Source organism: Curcuma longa, chromosome 5 (assembly GCF_044706935.1).
Source record: "Curcuma longa cultivar G26 ecotype Majalengka, Jawa Barat chromosome 5, ITB_CL_G26_1.1, whole genome shotgun sequence".
Taxonomy (NCBI): domain Eukaryota; kingdom Viridiplantae; phylum Streptophyta; class Magnoliopsida; order Zingiberales; family Zingiberaceae; genus Curcuma; species Curcuma longa.
In genome coordinates, this window is record NC_133865.1 from 7,498,142 (window position 1) to 7,516,307 (window position 18,166).

The following is an 18,166-nucleotide window of genomic DNA, read 5'->3' on the forward strand; positions in this document are numbered from 1 at the left end:
GCTTTATTAACCAGGTTTACTTGTACCTTCAATTTCAGTGAAATTATAGAAAGGAAAATGCTTTGATGTCTAAAGATATTAGAACTAGAAAGGGGTGATATGTGATCAAAACTAGGTTATCGTAGAATTACAGAAAAAGATAAGAGTTTGAATCTTCAACAAAACTCTGTCGTATCATATGAATAATGCATATATTTCTGTTCGAATTTACGAGTGATAGCTTGCTTGATATATATATATATATATACACACACACTGTGTTCTCAGTTCAAATAAGAATGATACAAGTGAGTAGCAAATTTGACAGCAAGAAAACTCAGGGCAGAGACAACTTAAGCTTCAGTTTCACCAATTAAATAAGAATTTTGTATGCGAAATCTCCATATAGATAGATAGATTAAAAGAAAAGCTTCCAGCCATCCTAGATTATATTCACATTGCTGGAGAAGATAGCCAATTGATGAGTTTACCATATCGAGCCTCTGTGAGATGCACTCACATAGCTAGAGACAATAGATAAACAACTTGATTATAGACTTGTGCACAACTACTATTAACACAACACAGTTTTGAATAGTTCATTGCAACCTTAGGCGCTCAAACCCCTCTGGAGAGAACTCCAAGGATTGGCAGGAATGCTAACACAAGCTTGTGCGGAAACCTTTGCCATCGTCTCTACATTGACACCTGCATTGCAGATGTTCGATAAAGAGCGTGTGTGTTTCATTCCATACTCAGAGAGAGATCCACAGTGCTGCTCGAAAGTCCTCACCTAGAAAGAAAGACCACTTTGTAATGAGAGGAGAAAGGGGAGATAAATTCTAATTCAATTGAGTGATGCAAATGCTGAGGTAAGTTATCAGGAATGAATTGAGTTTCAAATTCTAGATTCTGAATTTTGTCAAACAATGATGCTCCAAAAGAACAATTATATGGAAACTACACTTTTTTTTCCTTCTGTTGTTGTATGGGCATGCAAGTACCTTTCGAAAGGATTCATAGACATGTTAAAGAAGTACTAACTAAAATTGTTTTAAAAAACAACAGATCACTATGCTCACCATGGACCGGAGGCAGGACCAATCATCCACTAAAGGTTGGCCTGCAGGTCGAACCATTTGCAGCACTTGTGGCCCTCGGTCGGCACCAAACAACAAGTTCCCAATGAGTTCTACACTAGCATCTACATGCAAGCGATGAGCCATTACATCAAGTAATTCCTTGTGGGCATCATGTTTCTGGGATGAGCCTAGAGGTGCCCTTTGATACTTCAAAAGGGTAATGGAAGATTTTAGTGATCGACGACAACTAATAAATCAACATGCTGGATGAAGATAGTTCTAAACATCAACATGTAATGCAAACTAGGTAGTTGAGAAGCACCAACCTTGTGCCAAAAATATACCAGATCTGCATCCCGTTGGTTAACAGCAGCTTTGTGAAAAGATAATGAATTATCTTCGATAAAAGTGGCATTGTCATTGGCTGGATTGGAGCCCAGGTACAAAAAAAGGTTTTCCGCATTGAGTTCTAGATTTCCATATTGCATGACATGTGAGCCATGTCTATTATAGTCACCATGTACTGCAGTTCTGGTTTTGATCTGCAAATGACATAGGACAAGAAAATAAAACCCAAAAGTTTATCAAACTGTTCACATATACAGAAACCAAATCCAGAAGTACTTACAAGTTGATACTGCTGCTTTAATGTTTCAGTCCGTAAATTGTGTATATCACTGTATATAGAAACAGATAGCTTAGAACTAGACATACAGAAAAAACCAAGCAAGTTTGTAATAAATTTCATATATTATATCTTGGTTTTTTCCTCTAGCAAATTTATTTTAAACACAGATGAGATGAGGACCAGTCATTCCTTTTTAAAAGAACCCTATTTTAGAGCAATCTAAAAAGGAAAGTTTAGCTGCTTTGATTTGATGTCATGCACATACCATATTGCTCAAAATACTATACTATCAAGAAACGGGGAAAAAGTAATAAATGTCAACTTAAAAAATACATAAAATTGAATATGTATAGAAAATAAACATGAAAATGATGAAAAGCATCGTCATTCAACTTTGAAAGATTGGTCGACCTTTATTGGAAGATTTTCATTAAGAAACATTTATTTTCTTGCAAGGACATGCATGATATGGTTCTAGATTAAATATTTTTATCACTTGGTTCCACAACTAAAATCCTATTCATGGCCTACCAATAAATCAAACTGGATAAACTTATGTAGGTCATGTACCTGTCTTCCATCCAAGAAACACTATACAAGTCACCCAAACAAGTGTGGAATTCTGGAGGCAGGCTAAGGTCCTCTCCAGGGCAATAAGTTCCCCAACTACTCTCATAGGCATTTGATGCTGTTGTTGCATAAATGTTTATGTCTTCTGGGAGAAGACCCTCAAAAATACTGCCTGACTCACAGGCTTCAAGATAAAATACCTGAAACAACAAATGAGAATGTAATAAATTATGTGCTCCTAGGAATTAAAATACGTCATAGAGGATTACCAAGCTTCTGTAAGAACCCAAAGCATGCTTTTTCTTTAATACGTCGACCAACTCATCACTGTACAAGTAAGGATAGGTGGGTAACCCTACAAATTTCCAGGACAGTCAGTGCATCAGTATCATCATTTCTAAAGACAAAGCAACAGTCAATGTTACATTACATCTTCTAAGAACAGACTATTGTGCCAGATCAACTTCATGAATCATGATAAGCCCAAACCATCCTACCTTTTATGTTTTATTTACTTGGATTGAAGTATGAGTGGGAATGAAAAGAAGAGAGATAAAATCATTAATTTCTCTTGGTTATCCGGAAGAAAATAAAGAGGATGGAGAAATTTAATTCCGTCAAATCCCTCTATTTTATTCAAACCAAATTAGGTGGGAAAAGAAGGAAGTGAAGTTTAACCAATGACTGAGATGACTGAAAACAAATAGGTAGTATTATTTATTTGCTTTTGATTCCACATAAATAAATATGAAGAATGAAATAGAGCGAGCCCCCGGGGCATAGCTGAGTTGGTTACGGCGCAGCAGACTTGCAGAAGAGGGCAAGGGTTCGAATCCTGGCGAAGCCAGGCAATACCCTCCTGCGTCGTGACCAACTGTAGTTTCTCGATTTACCTCCTCACAGATGGTCGTGGGGCCGACCGTGTGAGGCCGCTAAGGTGGCAGATCCACCTTTTGCAGAAGAAAAGAATGAAATAAAGCGAATACAAGATAATTCATTTCTCCTATTTCCTCTAGTCAAACTAGATATGGCATTAAACATAAGATAGGGAAAAGAGAAGTCATGTATATTCAAAGATGTAATGGCATGAGAAAAATTTAGGAAAGTACTCACCGAGCACACCTGGTCCACCATGATCAGAGTAAAATACAAAAATATGATCATCTGGACCACTATCAACAACTTTTCCACTACCTCCAGTTAGAGCAGTTTTATTTCCAAGGAGAACAGCAAAAAAATTGTTCACATTAACATCATCTCCAACATAATCCTGCAGGGAATTGACCCAAACTAAGGCAAGTAATCCAAGGTGACCAAGAAAATATTGAGGATGAAGTATGATAAAAATAATCAAACCTTTGGAACCCCAGCATACACATCTCCACCCTTGGGATGATTGATTATGACCCCAGGTCTTGGGTTTTCCTCATGGTATGCAATGTCATCATACATGAAAACAATAATATTCTCATCTTTCAGCCCACCGTTCTTCATTATTTGATATGCATGGCAAATATCTGCCTGAGTTTATGATTTGAAATGTTAGGTCCATGCACGAGTAAGATATATTATAGACAGACAAAGGAACTTCATTATTTCAAACAAGAATTCCTTCAAATTACACATGCTCCTTGAGGTGATAGAACTCAGAACCACAGCTCAAAATCTAAGAAACCCAAATCAAACATCTTATGGTGCCTCTCATTTATAAGAATAGTTATTCTATCTCCTATATATGAATTTTCGTGGAATTGGTATTTTTATATTTGATTCTACAAATGAACTTGAAATACCAATTTCCTACAGAATTATGATTGCCTATTCATCCTTTGTTACTCTTTCCTACTCTATTCTAAGGAATTCCTAATTCCATTGTCAGAGATCCTTATTCCTACTGTGTTCTTGATCTATTCCCACATTAGGCCGTGTAGCACCAGCATGCAGAGACCATTAGACCACATCTTCCACCTGTGTGCACACGCCTAGGTTGTGGTCCAGGCTAGGCTGTACAGATGATTAGGAATCGAACCACAACAGCCAGTCTCACCGACCAGTCTCACCAACCAGTCTTCACCAAAACGACCAACAAACAATACCCAAGAGGGGACCAAATGGATTTAAAAAAACAATGAAAAAATAAAATAAACTTCCATGTGTTCCCAATCAAAATTTTCCCTTCATAATAAAACCAATTTACACACAGAAATTGTCAAACTTATTCCATTAACCCCTTCTCATTTGTTTTTTTTTTAATTTCTCAAATTCTTAGCAAATCTTCTAACCCAGAATATTTCATCAACATCCAAAACTTCATCCAGCCAATAGATAACATGCATGCCCATCCCGGAGATCGTAAGATCTTTGCTATTCAAGTCGAAACGATGAGAACAATTTTAAGAAGAACAAACATGAAATCCTCAGAGAAAAAAAGCCGTAGAAATCCAACTCGTCTTCGAATTAAAAAGCTTCAAATTCATTATTTACTAAATCTTCATACGAAAAAGTGTACTAAAATTATCAGGAACCGAATAAAAAAGTAACGGAAAGTATAACGCCGAACTAAAACAACAAACTTTTCGTAGATAAACAACTATAAAGCAATATAGAAGAGAAGAGAAGAAGGAGGACGGAAGGCATCTTATTCACTCACCTGATGACGGTAGTTATAATAGCCTCTGGATCCGGCGATGAGTATGGCCCATCGGGTGCCAACAACGTCGTCGTCGCCGCTGCCATCGACGCTCAGACCCTCGATTCGATCAGAAGGAAGCCGTATGGGGTTTCTAATAGCGTCAGAAATCACAAATGGAAGGAGCAGAACGACGGCGAGGAGGGCTGCGGTGCCGGTGCCGGAGCGGCCCATCGTGACGTTATCAAACGGAGAAAGGAAATGGCTCGGGTGGGAAAACGCGAAGAAGGGACCTTTTAAAGGCAGCTGAGCTCATGCTTTGATCGTCGTGCTGTTTCTGATGAATGGATCCAGACCGTCGGAGGTGAAACCATATACCATTGGATGTGTGCGTGGGCCCCGTGAAAGAACTTGGAGAGGCAAAAATACATATATCTTATTCATTTTTCTCTTGCTTTTTCTCTTTTTTTTTCATTAAATTAATTATTTTTTATTAAATATATTCCTATCAAACGGTAAGTATGGAGACATGTGTTGTTTGAGATTTTTCGAATCTTCTTAGTAATATATATTTGTTGACTGAAATGCTATACGATTCAAGTCTTAGCACTTAGGGAGTTTTTTAATATAGAACCGTTTCGACGATGGAACCGGTCATTATAAAAAGTTTATCCACTACAGAAATGTTCCTCCAAATGAAGAGCACACATTTGGATTGATCGTTACGTGTACTTTCCGATTTATCCTAGTGACCGATGGAAAACTTCTATGAGACCGAACTGGTCATCCCAGAAACTTCTATAAGACCGAACCAGATCACCCGAGAGATAGTCAATGGGGCTAATTGAAATTTATCCTTTCTGTTTATATTAAACTACTTTGAAAGGAGGGCATTGCTTGCCGTGTCACTTTGAAGGACATAAAATCTATGAAGGTAGGATGACAACTAATTTTATTACTATTGTATTTTTTAATTAGATGAAATCTGAACATCTAAATTATAAAAATAAATAAATAAATAAAAGAAAATAAAAGGGGACAAGCATTTGTACTTGTAATGCAAACGAGCACGTATACACAATAATGTCTATCAAAAAAGGCAGCATTGAACAAGAAGAGGCCTCCTGCACACACAGATTCCTTAGTCAATTGGAGGAATCTGAGAGGTGAATGAATTATCAAGGAATGAACCTGGACACTATCAGTCAATGTCACGATATAAAATATGGGACAAAAAAGATAATGTATTGTCACAATCCATATAAAATTTTCGTCTCAAAGTGATCAAAACAATTGAATAAAATGTTGATAGCGTAACCTACAAGTAAAGACTACTTGAAATATCTTCCCAAGCATCACTGTCCATTATTGCATCAGACGCTTAGTGTCATACCCAAGACAATGGACTCTCGATGAAATTTACAACTAGAAAAAATAATAATAAAAGATTGCATTTCATGTCGAAGAACATGATAAGCAGATCTACAAGGCCTTGTAATTATACATGTAGCTACGGAGCAGCTTTACATCTTTCAGTGATCCATGTAGCAAACGATCCACGTAAAGACAGGCTCCCGCACCACTGCGAGGAATTAAAAACCTGTGAAAATCTAGATAATGGCACTCACAAAATGATGCTTTACGATTCATGTGAGGTGGATCGACTTATCTAACTGTTTATGCTCTTATTTGATGCGGTAGTAACTTATTTCCTGGAAGAAGTTCTTCTCCCAGATAACTTAGAATCAAATAATATGGGAAATTAGAAATAGTACTACCTTAAAGGACCCAAAGGAAGCCACAGTGCGTCCCACCGAAATTTTGGCAACCTGGAATTTATTTACAAGCAAATAAACGTTTATAATGGCAACCAAGGTCTCGAGTGAGCCTGTAAGGACATGCAGTGTTGAGATGAAAGAAACGACAAGCTATTGCCTAAATTACAATTAAAATTGAGGGAAAATTAGCACACAAAAAAAGGCATAAAGTTTTACTCAAAAGAAAAAATTTTATGAAGTGAAGGAATCGAGCTTTCTTTTTACCAAACATTGAATTGTGTTCTTTTAGCATTTTATAAAACCAAGTTAAAGTGCAAATGATACCCATTTTCAGAAAGATTGCACTTACTTCAGCATGTAAAACAACCAAAAGATGGCAAGCAGCATCCCAATGTAGCATGAGTACCACATCCAATGCTGCAGAGATCTTGAACTATCAATTATTCCCTTGACAGCAAATGAACAAGCTAGGACAGCAACCAAGTCTGCAAAATACAACCTTGTACTAAATCTAAATTCTGAAAGAAACAAATATCAAGTAAATATCAACTATTCCCTTGATAGCAAATGAACAAGATAGGACAACAACCAAATCTGCAAAATATAAGCTTGTATTGGATTTAAATTCTGAAAGAATCAAATATCAGGTAAATGGTGTATGTTTATCAAATGTGAAACAAAAGTAAATGTCACTTGGGAAATGACTACACTGATTGAAATAAAATTTGTATACTTGGACAGTTGGGCTGTCATTGATGAAGTAACATTTTGATATCCCCGTTGGTTTTGGCAATACACATTTCAACCTATATTTTCCATTGTATTCAACTGAAAAGCAAGTGTGGATCAATGATTTTGATTGAAATTTAAATCTAATTTGTCTTGCCAAATTGACAAACTATCTATTATGTCTAGCAAAATAAACGAGTTCACGCCCAAAGTTCCGAAGTTGGAATAATTTTATTATAGCCAATAAAAGAGTGAGTTACTTTAAAGACAATAAAAGAGGTTTAGACCCATTATTTTGCTTATTCAAACAATAGCACAATTTCTATTGTAGAGGTTCTGTCTCCTTTGACACGAGATCACCAATTGAGGTACACCACATGATGAGTCATTCTTCTTCTTACTAACCCATCCCATTTAGTCAAAGTAAACAGTAAGATTTAACTCCGAAAGAACCATCTGACAACTGGCTTCCTTTATGAAACAGTACCATAATATATATGATAGATAAAGCTCCTGCCCATTTAGTTACTCCTCTTGAGACTCAAGAACCTTTAAGTGAGTACAACCATCAAGCCAGACCCCAAACTCTCTGACACAAAACTACAGCCTAGTTGAAGCTGTGAAGTTTCTCGGCAATTAGTAAACCACTAGGAATTATTTAGACTTTGTTACAGTACACAGTTGCATCTTGTGTCCACAGAGATCTAAATGCTGTAGCTGATCTTATAGTATCCTTATTAACCTCTTTGCTAACTTTATGGAAGAGACACTGATCATAAACCATTGATTGACAAGGCCTTAGGATTAACTTAAACAGCCTCAAATAAATGCCACTTGTTTAGAAACCAAGTCCATTATCCAAATTAAAAAAAAGAAGAAGAATAAGAATAGAAAAAACCTGCAGATATGACCATCCAGCTTTGCATTTCATCCATAAAATAGGCATGATAACGCTGCAGAATCAAAGTTCAGCAATTTTATAATTTCAACAACAATAGCCTCAATATTGCAATGAAAATAAAAAACTCAATGTAAGATCAAAGTGAGCGCTAAAGGGGGGGGGGGGGGGGGGGGGGGGGGGGGGTGGGGGTGAATAGCGCTTGTCGCTTTTTCTAAAAACTCGTAACTCGAATACAGCAGAAGATATAGTAAAACACAAATATGGGCTCATTTCTTTTTACTGGGTTCACAAACACTAGCTGCTACTCCAAGACCTGCAATCCTTGACTGCTTATGTTGAGCAATTCACTAATAAACTCTTTCTCTTACGAGAAAGAGTCTCGCCTTTACACAAGATGTAGGATTGGTAACACTTTTACCGTCCTAATATTTAAGTATAAAAGACGAAGTATAAAATCAAAGTTATCAACAAAGATGATTAGGATGTGTGTGCGGTTGTCGGTGCAGCTTTCCGGCGTTGCAGCAGTGTCTCGGGAGCTTCGTTTGCGTGCAGAATAGTCATAGAGTAAGCGTTGCAGCAATGACGGATAATCCTAAGTCTGTGGGTCTAAGCGTATTCTTTTCCCATTGCATTGATTTAATGCCTTCAAGAAAAGAATTACCAATTTAATGTTTTGCTGCTATGGATCCAACAGATGGTGCTTACTCGAACATAAGAACCAACCTAGCTCAAAAGCCCTATTTCATCTTGCATGGGGGAAAAAAAGTTAAGGTTGAATTAACTTATCCTTACCAGTTCCCATGGGAACCAAGCTTGCTGTAAGATGGAGTAGACCAGGAAGGCAATATATCCGAGGATAAATCCAGCGAAAACACGCTGCAACAATCCAAAATTCATAAACAAAGCAAAGAGTAGCCTACGGAAGCAGAAATAGAAAAGGCGAGAGCCCTACCCTCCAAAGGCGACTCTGTCGAGCATGCTCCATCTCAAAAGATCTAACCAACTCCTCTTGCTCTGCAAAAAGATGGAAACAAAGCATCAGAAGACATAAGAGTTAACGAAAGGAAGGTCGTAAATCCAGCCTGCCTACTCCAAATGATAAAGCTTGGGGAAATCGAAGAAATTAGAAGAAGAAGAAGAACCAGCAGACCTTGGTAATCGATTGGCTGTGAGTCATCCTCAACGTTAACGCCGTCTCCTTCCAGACGATGCTTCTTCCGCCATTTCGCGCTCAGCTCCATGGAGTCCCCGCGGCAGCACACCGGAGGCCAAACTGAAGGTTAAAGGGCTGATCGTATCCAATCTATAGATTTGTGAGGCCCATTTAAACCCTACTCCGTACGCTCCAGCCCACCTAACTGTTCAATATGGCTATTCATTATTTTAAAAAAAGTTTTTTTAAAAAAAATTAAAAAGAAAAGCAATCGCCCCTTTTTATTTTAATAACACATTAAAAGAATTAATTTTTGACAAAATATCTTTTTTACATTAAAAATTGTGTAGGTACAAAAAAAATATCAATGAGATATATTATATGATTATATGATTTAGTAGTCACACTCACAGCCTAGGATAAGTCATTTTAAGTTATACACAAAAAATAACCTAAATTAGCAGCAGGCAATCACAAGTAATGAGAGACCATCACAAATAGTGAGGCACTAGACAAGATCGAAGAGGCTGGCAAAAACTTGCATCAACAAAAGAAATCCAAACAGATGAAGCACAAACCAGCATTTGTACAAAATGTGTTTACAGCACTCATCAAGAACCCCTTATATTCTGAGTGAAAAGCAAAAAGATTGCCGAGATTGCAAGACATCTCCACTCGGTTAAAGTAAACTCAAAAGGTTACTTCTCACAACATAGAGAAAAATCTGGTAGTGTATTGTTTTGGAATTCCGCCATATAAAAAGAAGCTGGATTGTAGAGCAATTTGGGTTTGCAAGATTGGGCAATCACAAATCATTGCTTAGTTTATAGCAGTTTCATTGGGGTATTTCACCTTCCTCAAACAGATCATCATATGAAACGGGAACACGCATCCTATCTGTCAACTTTTGATGTTCTTTAACAGGCGCAGATGATTCAAGTTGTTGCTGACCATTTAGTCCAGCTTCAGCATGGTCTGATATTTCTGCTGCTACATACGGTATACTTGAATTCTTGATGGTACCCTCGTTGTTTGTTATCATCTTTCTTTTTGATACCTTCAGTTGTTTCTGAAAAAAAGTTATCCTCGAAAGTTAATTATCCACAACACAAAAATGTAGGGTAAAGTGAACAGTAAGCTACTTGGAGTGGTTATGTATAAACTTGAACATGTGTTTCAAAAATGTGTTTCACCCAACCAAATTAAATTGGTCAAACATTCGTGCAATGTGTTCTATGTTATAGTTTATCAGCATGTACTAATGTATTCCCAATGGCTAAATCTACCAATTTCAAAGGTCATTTTACTAAACGAAAGCATAGCTAAAATGTGCGATCATGTACCTCAAATTCCCTTCCCCTGGCCATAATTTCCTTATAAGCTTTTGGCTCACGAGTTTTTAAAATATTGAATAGGATACCACCACCTGTGCGGTAGCGCTGACCATCATTAGTCTTCTGGCTGCCACATTTTTGAATGGCATCAACCTGCATTTGGAACAAAGTAAAAATTAAAAAATCCCCTTGCCTACACAATATTAAAAAAGTAAGAGAAAAAGCAAAACAAATCATGCTTAGTTAACCAAGCCAAGCAACTAGTATCAGTGGCAGAGGTAGAAATAATGTTTAAAGGGTGTAATCTTAATATTCATATGAATCCATTGTTCTTGTAGTTAGCAAATGTGCTGTAAGAATAGGTATTTTTTATATTCATCCTTAATTAGTTTTCAGGGATTGTTAAATATTTTATGGGGTCAACTGATCTCCAACAGCTACTTGGCTCCGCACCTATTTGTATGTCACCCTGTTGCTTCAATGACGTGATAACAGCTCTATGATTATAACAATCTGATTGTTTGCCAGGAGTAATCCCACACTACCAGGATTAAGCAACTACAAAATCAATTGTCAGAAGAGAACTTTTCATCACAAAGCACCTGTGTGTGAAAGAGACTGGTACACTAGAAGATACCAGGGCACTACTTCATAAGGGGCATCCACTTGTACTTGCCACCAAGGATCTTATTGTCACCAAACTACTATTGTACTCAGATTTCCCTCTCACATTTTCCCTCAGTCCATCATCATCTCCCTCTTGCATCTATACACTGTTGTGACAATTAGTAAGCAAATGCACCAGAATGGCAACACTAATGTGCTTACCACAAACTCCCATATATACAAAAGACAGATCAAGATATCATGACAATCATATTTGCACTTGAGCAAGAGAAAGATCAGTAAAAACCAAAATTCATTGATAAGCAATGAAAGATGTATCTTAGGGCCTTCCTAGAAACTAAATGCATAGATTGCATTTGTAAGATCAAAATGAAAATTTCAAATTGGGGGACAGCTCTGTAGATTAAAAAAATGACCAAGAGAGTAATCTCCTATGACCAAGACACTGAAGAAGTGTTGGAATTAGTCCTATGTTCAAGCCATGAAGAGTAGCCTCTACTATAATCATGTAATGTTATGGCATCAGACCTCACTAGCTGCCATGGTTAATTGATTAATTTTAGCAAAGTGCTAGAATCTGCTGGTGATTGTACTTTTTGTAGTTGTACTTTGTAGGAGACTCCGAATGGCATACTCACACCAAGATGGAGATTGTTTGTATTTGCAAAATTATTCTATAATACATATTAATTTAGACAGGCTCAGCTTCATTTGAGATTTAGCTGGACAGAATAGAACCCTAGCACCTTCGAATCCAAAAGTGCAGAGAATATATTTGCTATGATGCATCAAGTCAAACCAAAGACAAATAAGCAAAGAATATAATGAAACTACAACCTTACAACTGTATTTTTGAGACTGAATTAGAACTTTAAGTTTAGACTACAAATGACATTCTTTGCAACATCATGTACCAGAAGAAAAAAAGACAAAACATGCTTCCAAATAAAATGATTTTTTTACAAATGCGTACCTCCTTGACAAGATCTTTGACAGCAGAGAGACCAAGGCAACCAACTGCACTCCAGAGCAAGTAGGACTTATGTTCTTTTAAATGCCGACATGTATGTATCACAAACCTGTAACATATCAAAAGGAAAACAAAGATTTTAACAGTCAACAATTTTTAAACGAAAAGAAAATTGATTCAGAATGAAGTGTAGCATTAATAATTCAAGTACTCCAATCTACTACAGACAGAGAAAAACTAGATTTGTACAGGTCGAAAAAACAAATTAAAGAACCCGATTAGCCCGTGAACAAAGAGATGTATCTTAACCTATTCATGTCGGCGATGAAGGAATCGGCGCCACCATTATGGCCGCTGGCATTCCCTGCCGACCGATTCTTCTTCCTTTTACGGCTCCTCTTACGGGCCTTTTTCCTGCCTCCCTCCTCCGTCCGGTCGCCGCCTCCGACCGAGCTCGAGGGTGAGCGACCGCCACCGGCTCCTAGGGCGTCGAGCATCTCAACATCGCCTACATCAAGATCATCTAGGGTTTCCTCTCCAGCAAGATCGATCTCCCGGAATACGTCGTCCAACACACTCTCGTCGCCCTCCATCGACACCGAGTGTCGCTGCCGCTGCGAGGCGAGATACAAGTGCGTCGATGGTCGAAGTATATATAGCAAGAGGGGAGCCGGTTCACAAGTCGCTTAGCGGTTCGATCAAATTTATCGAGCCGCTTTATCGCTTCTCGACGTTTTCTGAAATTATTTCCACAACACATTTTGAAATAAAAAAAATCATATAACTCAGAATTAACTATTTTAAATATTTTCCCATATACTTTAAAAATAACTAATATATTAAATGCCACAAAAAAACAACACATTTTTTAAAAATATATATTAATTAAAAAAAGGCAAAGTTGTGATTACAATACTACATCTTTAATCAAATTTACGAAGTCTTTTACAACAACAACAACAACAAATCATTTGCTCTAGCAAACAATAATCATTATGAAACAAAGCAACCAAACTATGAACAAAATACTACACAATGAATGAGCACCAATGAATTTAAACAGGCAAAAAATCAAATACAAAGGGAGGACTATTACTGAGCAATAAATACATGACAATTTCGTGTGAAGCAAGAACATAATGTTAACTTCTACAATTGCTCCAAGGGAGGACGACAAATAGCTGTCCAAGGTACAAAATGACCAAGACAAAATCCCCATAATGAAATCAAAAACCCCAGAAAGGAAAAGACCAAATGCTTGAATGTTGCTTGGGCACAGTTGAAAATTCAGCCATGCTCGAATACTGCTTCAAAAGGATGGTATTTGACATAATGCAATAACAATTTCGATCCATACTTACAGGGCCCTGTGGATTTTGCACAAGAGCTTCAGCTCTCCTGCATGATAGACGCATGTATGTCGGATCATTTTAGTGCAAGTTCCCTATGAAATTGGGAAGACAGCAATACTTGATGCTCATGTCTATAGTACAAAAATGGCCCATGCGACTCTGCACGCTAAAAAAATCTTTGTGCAAACTGGTGATGACTGACACATGTATGCAACCCCAGACCAGACTTGACATGACCACTATGCGTATGCAGACTCATAAAACGCCATAACTTATGATTAAACAGAGACTGCTCGACTAATAGCCATCTTAGCCCATTCAGCAGACTCTTTTATGGATGGATCATCTGAGGACAAACATTCTTCCAGGAACTCTCTGCTTGCAACAGACTGGTTCATCAATGTACTAGCATGGGTACCGAGGGTGTCAGCTAAATCACCAAGGACGCCTACTGCAGTCTTCATAACAGCATCATCCCTAATAAAAGAATATAATAGCCACCAAGTCAGCAAGTAGAAACATGAATCACTCAAAATCAACACAAGATTACAAAAATATAACAAGAACACATACATGTCCTTTTCATTGTATAATTTATCAAGGAATTGAAGGATGTGAGGCACATAAGGCACCAGGAGTTGGGCCTTTGGACAGTTTTTAAAACCTTGCAATATACCAGAGTATGCTTCCAGGATCCCATTTCTAAGTTGATTGGCGTAATCCAGCATTTCATCGTCAGTTGCAACAGCATGTGATGACAGTTCTGCTGCACTCTGTAGCATAGGCATGGCATAGATCAAGTATTTCTCAAAGTTCTCCCCAATTGCTAATGCAATATCACCCAGACACGAAAATATTGGGGGTTTAACAGATCTGTGCAACTGACTACTAGACAGATTCTTCAGTAATTGTGTCATGATTCCATCACAGTATGGTAGCATCTTCTCCTCCAATGCCCTGCATAGATCTCCGACCACTCCGACAGTGATAGCACACACTTGATACTCCTGAAAGTTTTGAAGACCCATTTCCAAATATGGATAAAAGCCTTGCATGTACTTTATGAAATTTTCCCCGACAGCATATGCAACGGCACCAATTGCAAGCATAGCCTCTTCGTGTACTGTAGCATTTCGGCAAGCAAACACCCGGAGAAAAAGTTCCATTATCTGGTCAGTATACTGCATAAAAGCATACTTTGTTTTCTCAGATGCTCCCAACTTCTGGATTATAACCTGCAAGCATCCACAAAGAAGGCCCTGCAGTTCATTCTGCTTCTCTCGCTCATCTGAAGACAGCTTCAGGGTCTCAAGAGTTTGGTGGAGCTCCAACATTATAACTGGGAGCAATTGAGTCACAACTGGGGTGGTCTCATCGGTTGACGTTCTCACAACTTCATTAAGGGTTTCGTAAGCTGCCGTCCTCAGACGGGATTCCCCAGCATCATCCCTGCGTGTGACATTAAGGAGGGACTGAATTACATCTTGGAAGAAAGGGGACAGTGGTGATCCTGGACTATCTTCATATCCTTGGGCTAGAAAGTAAAGTGCACCACAGGCTTTTTCAGCAACATTAGGAACATCCTTCATGCTCTGAAGGAGGACAGTAAGTATCTGCTGGCAATTCTCATTAGTTATGACAGAAGTCTCTAAAGTGGATCCATGTAGAAATTCAAAAATTCTTCCTAGTGTCCAAGCAGTAGTGTCTTTCACATGGTTATTTGGATCTTTCATCAAGGCAGTGAGCATAAAGTTTAGAGCAACATTGACAACGGGAATGAGCTTGTCCGGTGATGGACCCTCCAGAATTGAACCAAAGGCATAAGTTGCAGCTTCTCTCTGCCTCCACTCTGGTTTTATTATGTTTTCCTGAATGAAAGGCATCACAAGAGGCACTATGTCATCCCCAACTGTGCGTGCAACCAAACCCAAACAAGTTCCTCCAGCCATTGCGAGGTTCCAAGCCCCTTCATCCTGGTCTTGATCCTCTTCTTGTTTAAGAAGTGTCTCTAGTAACATGGGGACCAAAGCAGGCAGAGCTTGCTTGATAAAATAATAGCATGGCACATCAGAATCAGCAGTGAAATCACCCCCATACTCATCTAAGATGTCGATTTCCTCATCACAGATGGAGCTCCAGAACTCTATTGCTTGGAGACCAACAGGCTCCTCATCTTCTCTGACAGCCTTTGAGGTGATATTGAATATGTCTTGCATATATGATGCAAGTTTGTCATAGTAGGTAGACGAGATAGCTACTAAACACTCAAATGCAGCTTGCCGGATCTTCACATCTGGAGACAAAGTGGCTTCACAGACCACTCTCATAATATAGTCACGTTCCATGTCATTTGAGAAATTCGTTTGTGAAAATCCCAAAGCATTATACAATGCCCTTGTAGCAGCAAGCCTCACATCTGCACTCCCCTCTGAAGCATTCATTCCCTGAACTACAGCCGTAAGTATCTTGTTGACCTGGTCTTGATCAACTACTTGTGGAGAAACTTCCTCACATATATAGCCAAGCGTTTCCAATGTAGCCTGCTTAACATGTGGCTGAAGCTGATGTATGTTCGAGAGTAGAGAAGTTATAAGTTCAGGCCATTGTTTCTGAGGTAGTTCAATACCAGCAATCTTAGCAATAACTTGGGATGCAGTAGACCTAGCATCAGGTACTGGAGAAGAAAGGGTCTGCAGCAAGCAAGACTTGACCTGGGATTTGACAGATACATCTAAAGACAACCATCTCTGAACAAGCTCAGCTTTCCTAAGCTGTTCCTTTGAATCCAAAGCATTTTTAAGTATCAATCCTGCCAACTTTCGGCTATCAACAGGCTTCTCATTGTTTGCTAACTCATTAGACAGAGATAGCAAAAATACAGGAAGATTTTGTTCCTGGAACTGTTTCAGACTTTCTTCTGCATGTTTCCGCACAGCAGCATCCACTGCTTGTGCATTCAACAGAATCTGAGTGACCTCCATTGAAACTCTGTAAATGGTAGTAAGAAGCAGACAGTTAGAGAGCAAACAACGGCAGCAGTTATAACAAAATAGAGAAAATAAAATCATGTAACCTTACAGATAAATGTGCATGATACAGTGCACACAGTAGGGAGAGCTAAATTCACCTAAATCAGCTAGCAAAAAACCAACAACCACATCAAGAATTTGATTGCTATTTGATTCATAGATCAAAATATGATGAACAATGAACAAGGTTTTATCCTGGACAGTAAGGCGAATAGGTAGGGCAAAAAGCTTATGATTCTTGCTTGACTTTTTCTCAACTCTGGACTTACCTAAACTCCCTCAAACAGAAAAATGCTTGGCATATGGCGCACTATCTATCTCTAAATATAGAAAAATAATAAAGTAGACAGCTACAAAAAGGAAAATCAATGTATGATGACAAATTCAGCAGTGTTGAGAGATACAATTCATCACATGTTAACACTCATAAAATAGAAAGTCAGATCTCTGAATATCAGAGCCATTCAATTGGAATAATTCAAGACTGTTATCTTTACCCAGATTAGATCATGATGAATGAGTTTAGAACTTAAGAAGTTAAAATCACTTCAGATAAGGATAAATCATGATACTCTCCATAAATCATTGGCATGCACCACAGATCATTTAAAAGAGAGAGCCCATTTCCCAGATTCAGGTCTCACGTGAGAGAATAATTCAAAATTACTACACCCACAGCCATGCGAATCGTTCATATCCTACTTCAAGCAAGCACAAAATGAAATGGCAAGAATCATTTTGAATCAATTGATACAAATTGCATGAACAAAGAAAATTTATCAATTCAATTTCTGGCGCACAAAACCATAACTAGACCTATTGAATATAAGAAGAAATTGATGACAACGCGATCCAGTAAATTATTACCCAATAAATCATCAAAAAGACTAGTAAACGATAATCATCTGGCGAAGTGCCCAAAAGATCACCTTTAGCTCAAACAGGCGACCCCTAACCATAGTCACATCAAACAACAAAAACTCCAATCTCAAATCTGCCAAATTGCTTGCAGAGCACAGCAAAAATCCGCTAAAAGCATATAAAATTAGGAACACACGCTAGCTCACAAAACAAAAAAATTGGATCTGAAAAATAAATTCGACGAAAAAGTCAAACTTACTTCGTCACTTCCAGAGGCAGCGCCGCAGAAGAATCCCTGACTCGGCCGAGAGGGAGACGGGGAAAGGATCGAGATCACGTACGTCCTTCCTCGGAAGGTATCAGCACCTCCCGATCGGAAATCGAATGGAAGGCAGCGGAGCTGGCTGGCCGCGTCGCAGTGGCGGGTGGGGAAACCCTAGGAAAAGGGGAGGGAAAGCGAAACAGAAAACGTGGGCATACGCACGTCCAATCGCGAAGCTGGAATTTTAGAGATTTTACTTATTTCCCCCTTTTTTTTTAAGAT

At 38.3% G+C, this 18,166-nt stretch overlaps 4 protein-coding genes across 5 annotated transcripts; all 4 read right to left on the reverse strand.

The window, feature by feature from the left end:
- Window positions 1-397: 397 nt before the first annotated feature.
- Window positions 398-5,161, reverse strand: LOC141829165 (vacuolar-processing enzyme-like). Its single transcript, XM_074716584.1, has 9 exons — window positions 4,910-5,161; window positions 3,616-3,780; window positions 3,373-3,529; window positions 2,529-2,614; window positions 2,260-2,459; window positions 1,690-1,738; window positions 1,388-1,603; window positions 1,062-1,268; window positions 398-772 (listed from the first exon to the last, which is right to left on the reverse strand). The coding sequence occupies exons 1-9, from the start codon at window positions 5,120-5,122 to the stop codon at window positions 590-592; spliced, it is 1,476 nt and encodes a 491-aa protein (XP_074572685.1). The 5' UTR covers window positions 5,123-5,161; the 3' UTR covers window positions 398-589.
- A 1,070-nt stretch (window positions 5,162-6,231) lies between these two features.
- Window positions 6,232-9,579, reverse strand: LOC141829968 (uncharacterized). Its single transcript, XM_074717430.1, has 7 exons — window positions 9,447-9,579; window positions 9,249-9,310; window positions 9,089-9,172; window positions 8,294-8,348; window positions 7,016-7,151; window positions 6,667-6,717; window positions 6,232-6,470 (listed from the first exon to the last, which is right to left on the reverse strand). The coding sequence occupies exons 1-7, from the start codon at window positions 9,535-9,537 to the stop codon at window positions 6,371-6,373; spliced, it is 579 nt and encodes a 192-aa protein (XP_074573531.1). The 5' UTR covers window positions 9,538-9,579; the 3' UTR covers window positions 6,232-6,370.
- A 584-nt stretch (window positions 9,580-10,163) lies between these two features.
- On the reverse strand, window positions 10,164-12,973 carry LOC141828861 (uncharacterized). Its single transcript, XM_074716247.1, has 4 exons — window positions 12,690-12,973; window positions 12,384-12,489; window positions 10,793-10,936; window positions 10,164-10,518 (listed from the first exon to the last, which is right to left on the reverse strand). Exons 1-4 carry the CDS (start codon window positions 12,971-12,973, stop codon window positions 10,285-10,287), a joined length of 768 nt encoding a protein of 255 aa, XP_074572348.1. The 3' UTR covers window positions 10,164-10,284.
- A 1,017-nt stretch (window positions 12,974-13,990) lies between these two features.
- On the reverse strand, window positions 13,991-18,055 carry LOC141829164 (importin subunit beta-1-like). Of its 2 annotated transcripts, none has more exons than XM_074716581.1 (3): window positions 17,882-18,055; window positions 14,306-16,720; window positions 13,991-14,209 (listed from the first exon to the last, which is right to left on the reverse strand). In XM_074716581.1, the coding sequence occupies exons 2-3, from the start codon at window positions 16,711-16,713 to the stop codon at window positions 14,011-14,013; spliced, it is 2,607 nt and encodes an 868-aa protein (XP_074572682.1). In that variant the 5' UTR covers window positions 16,714-16,720; window positions 17,882-18,055; the 3' UTR covers window positions 13,991-14,010. The 2 variants fall into 2 exon arrangements, with proteins under 2 accessions (XP_074572682.1, XP_074572683.1); XM_074716582.1 differs by lacking the exon at window positions 17,882-18,055 and adding an exon at window positions 17,629-17,697.
- Window positions 18,056-18,166: the final 111 nt, after the last annotated feature.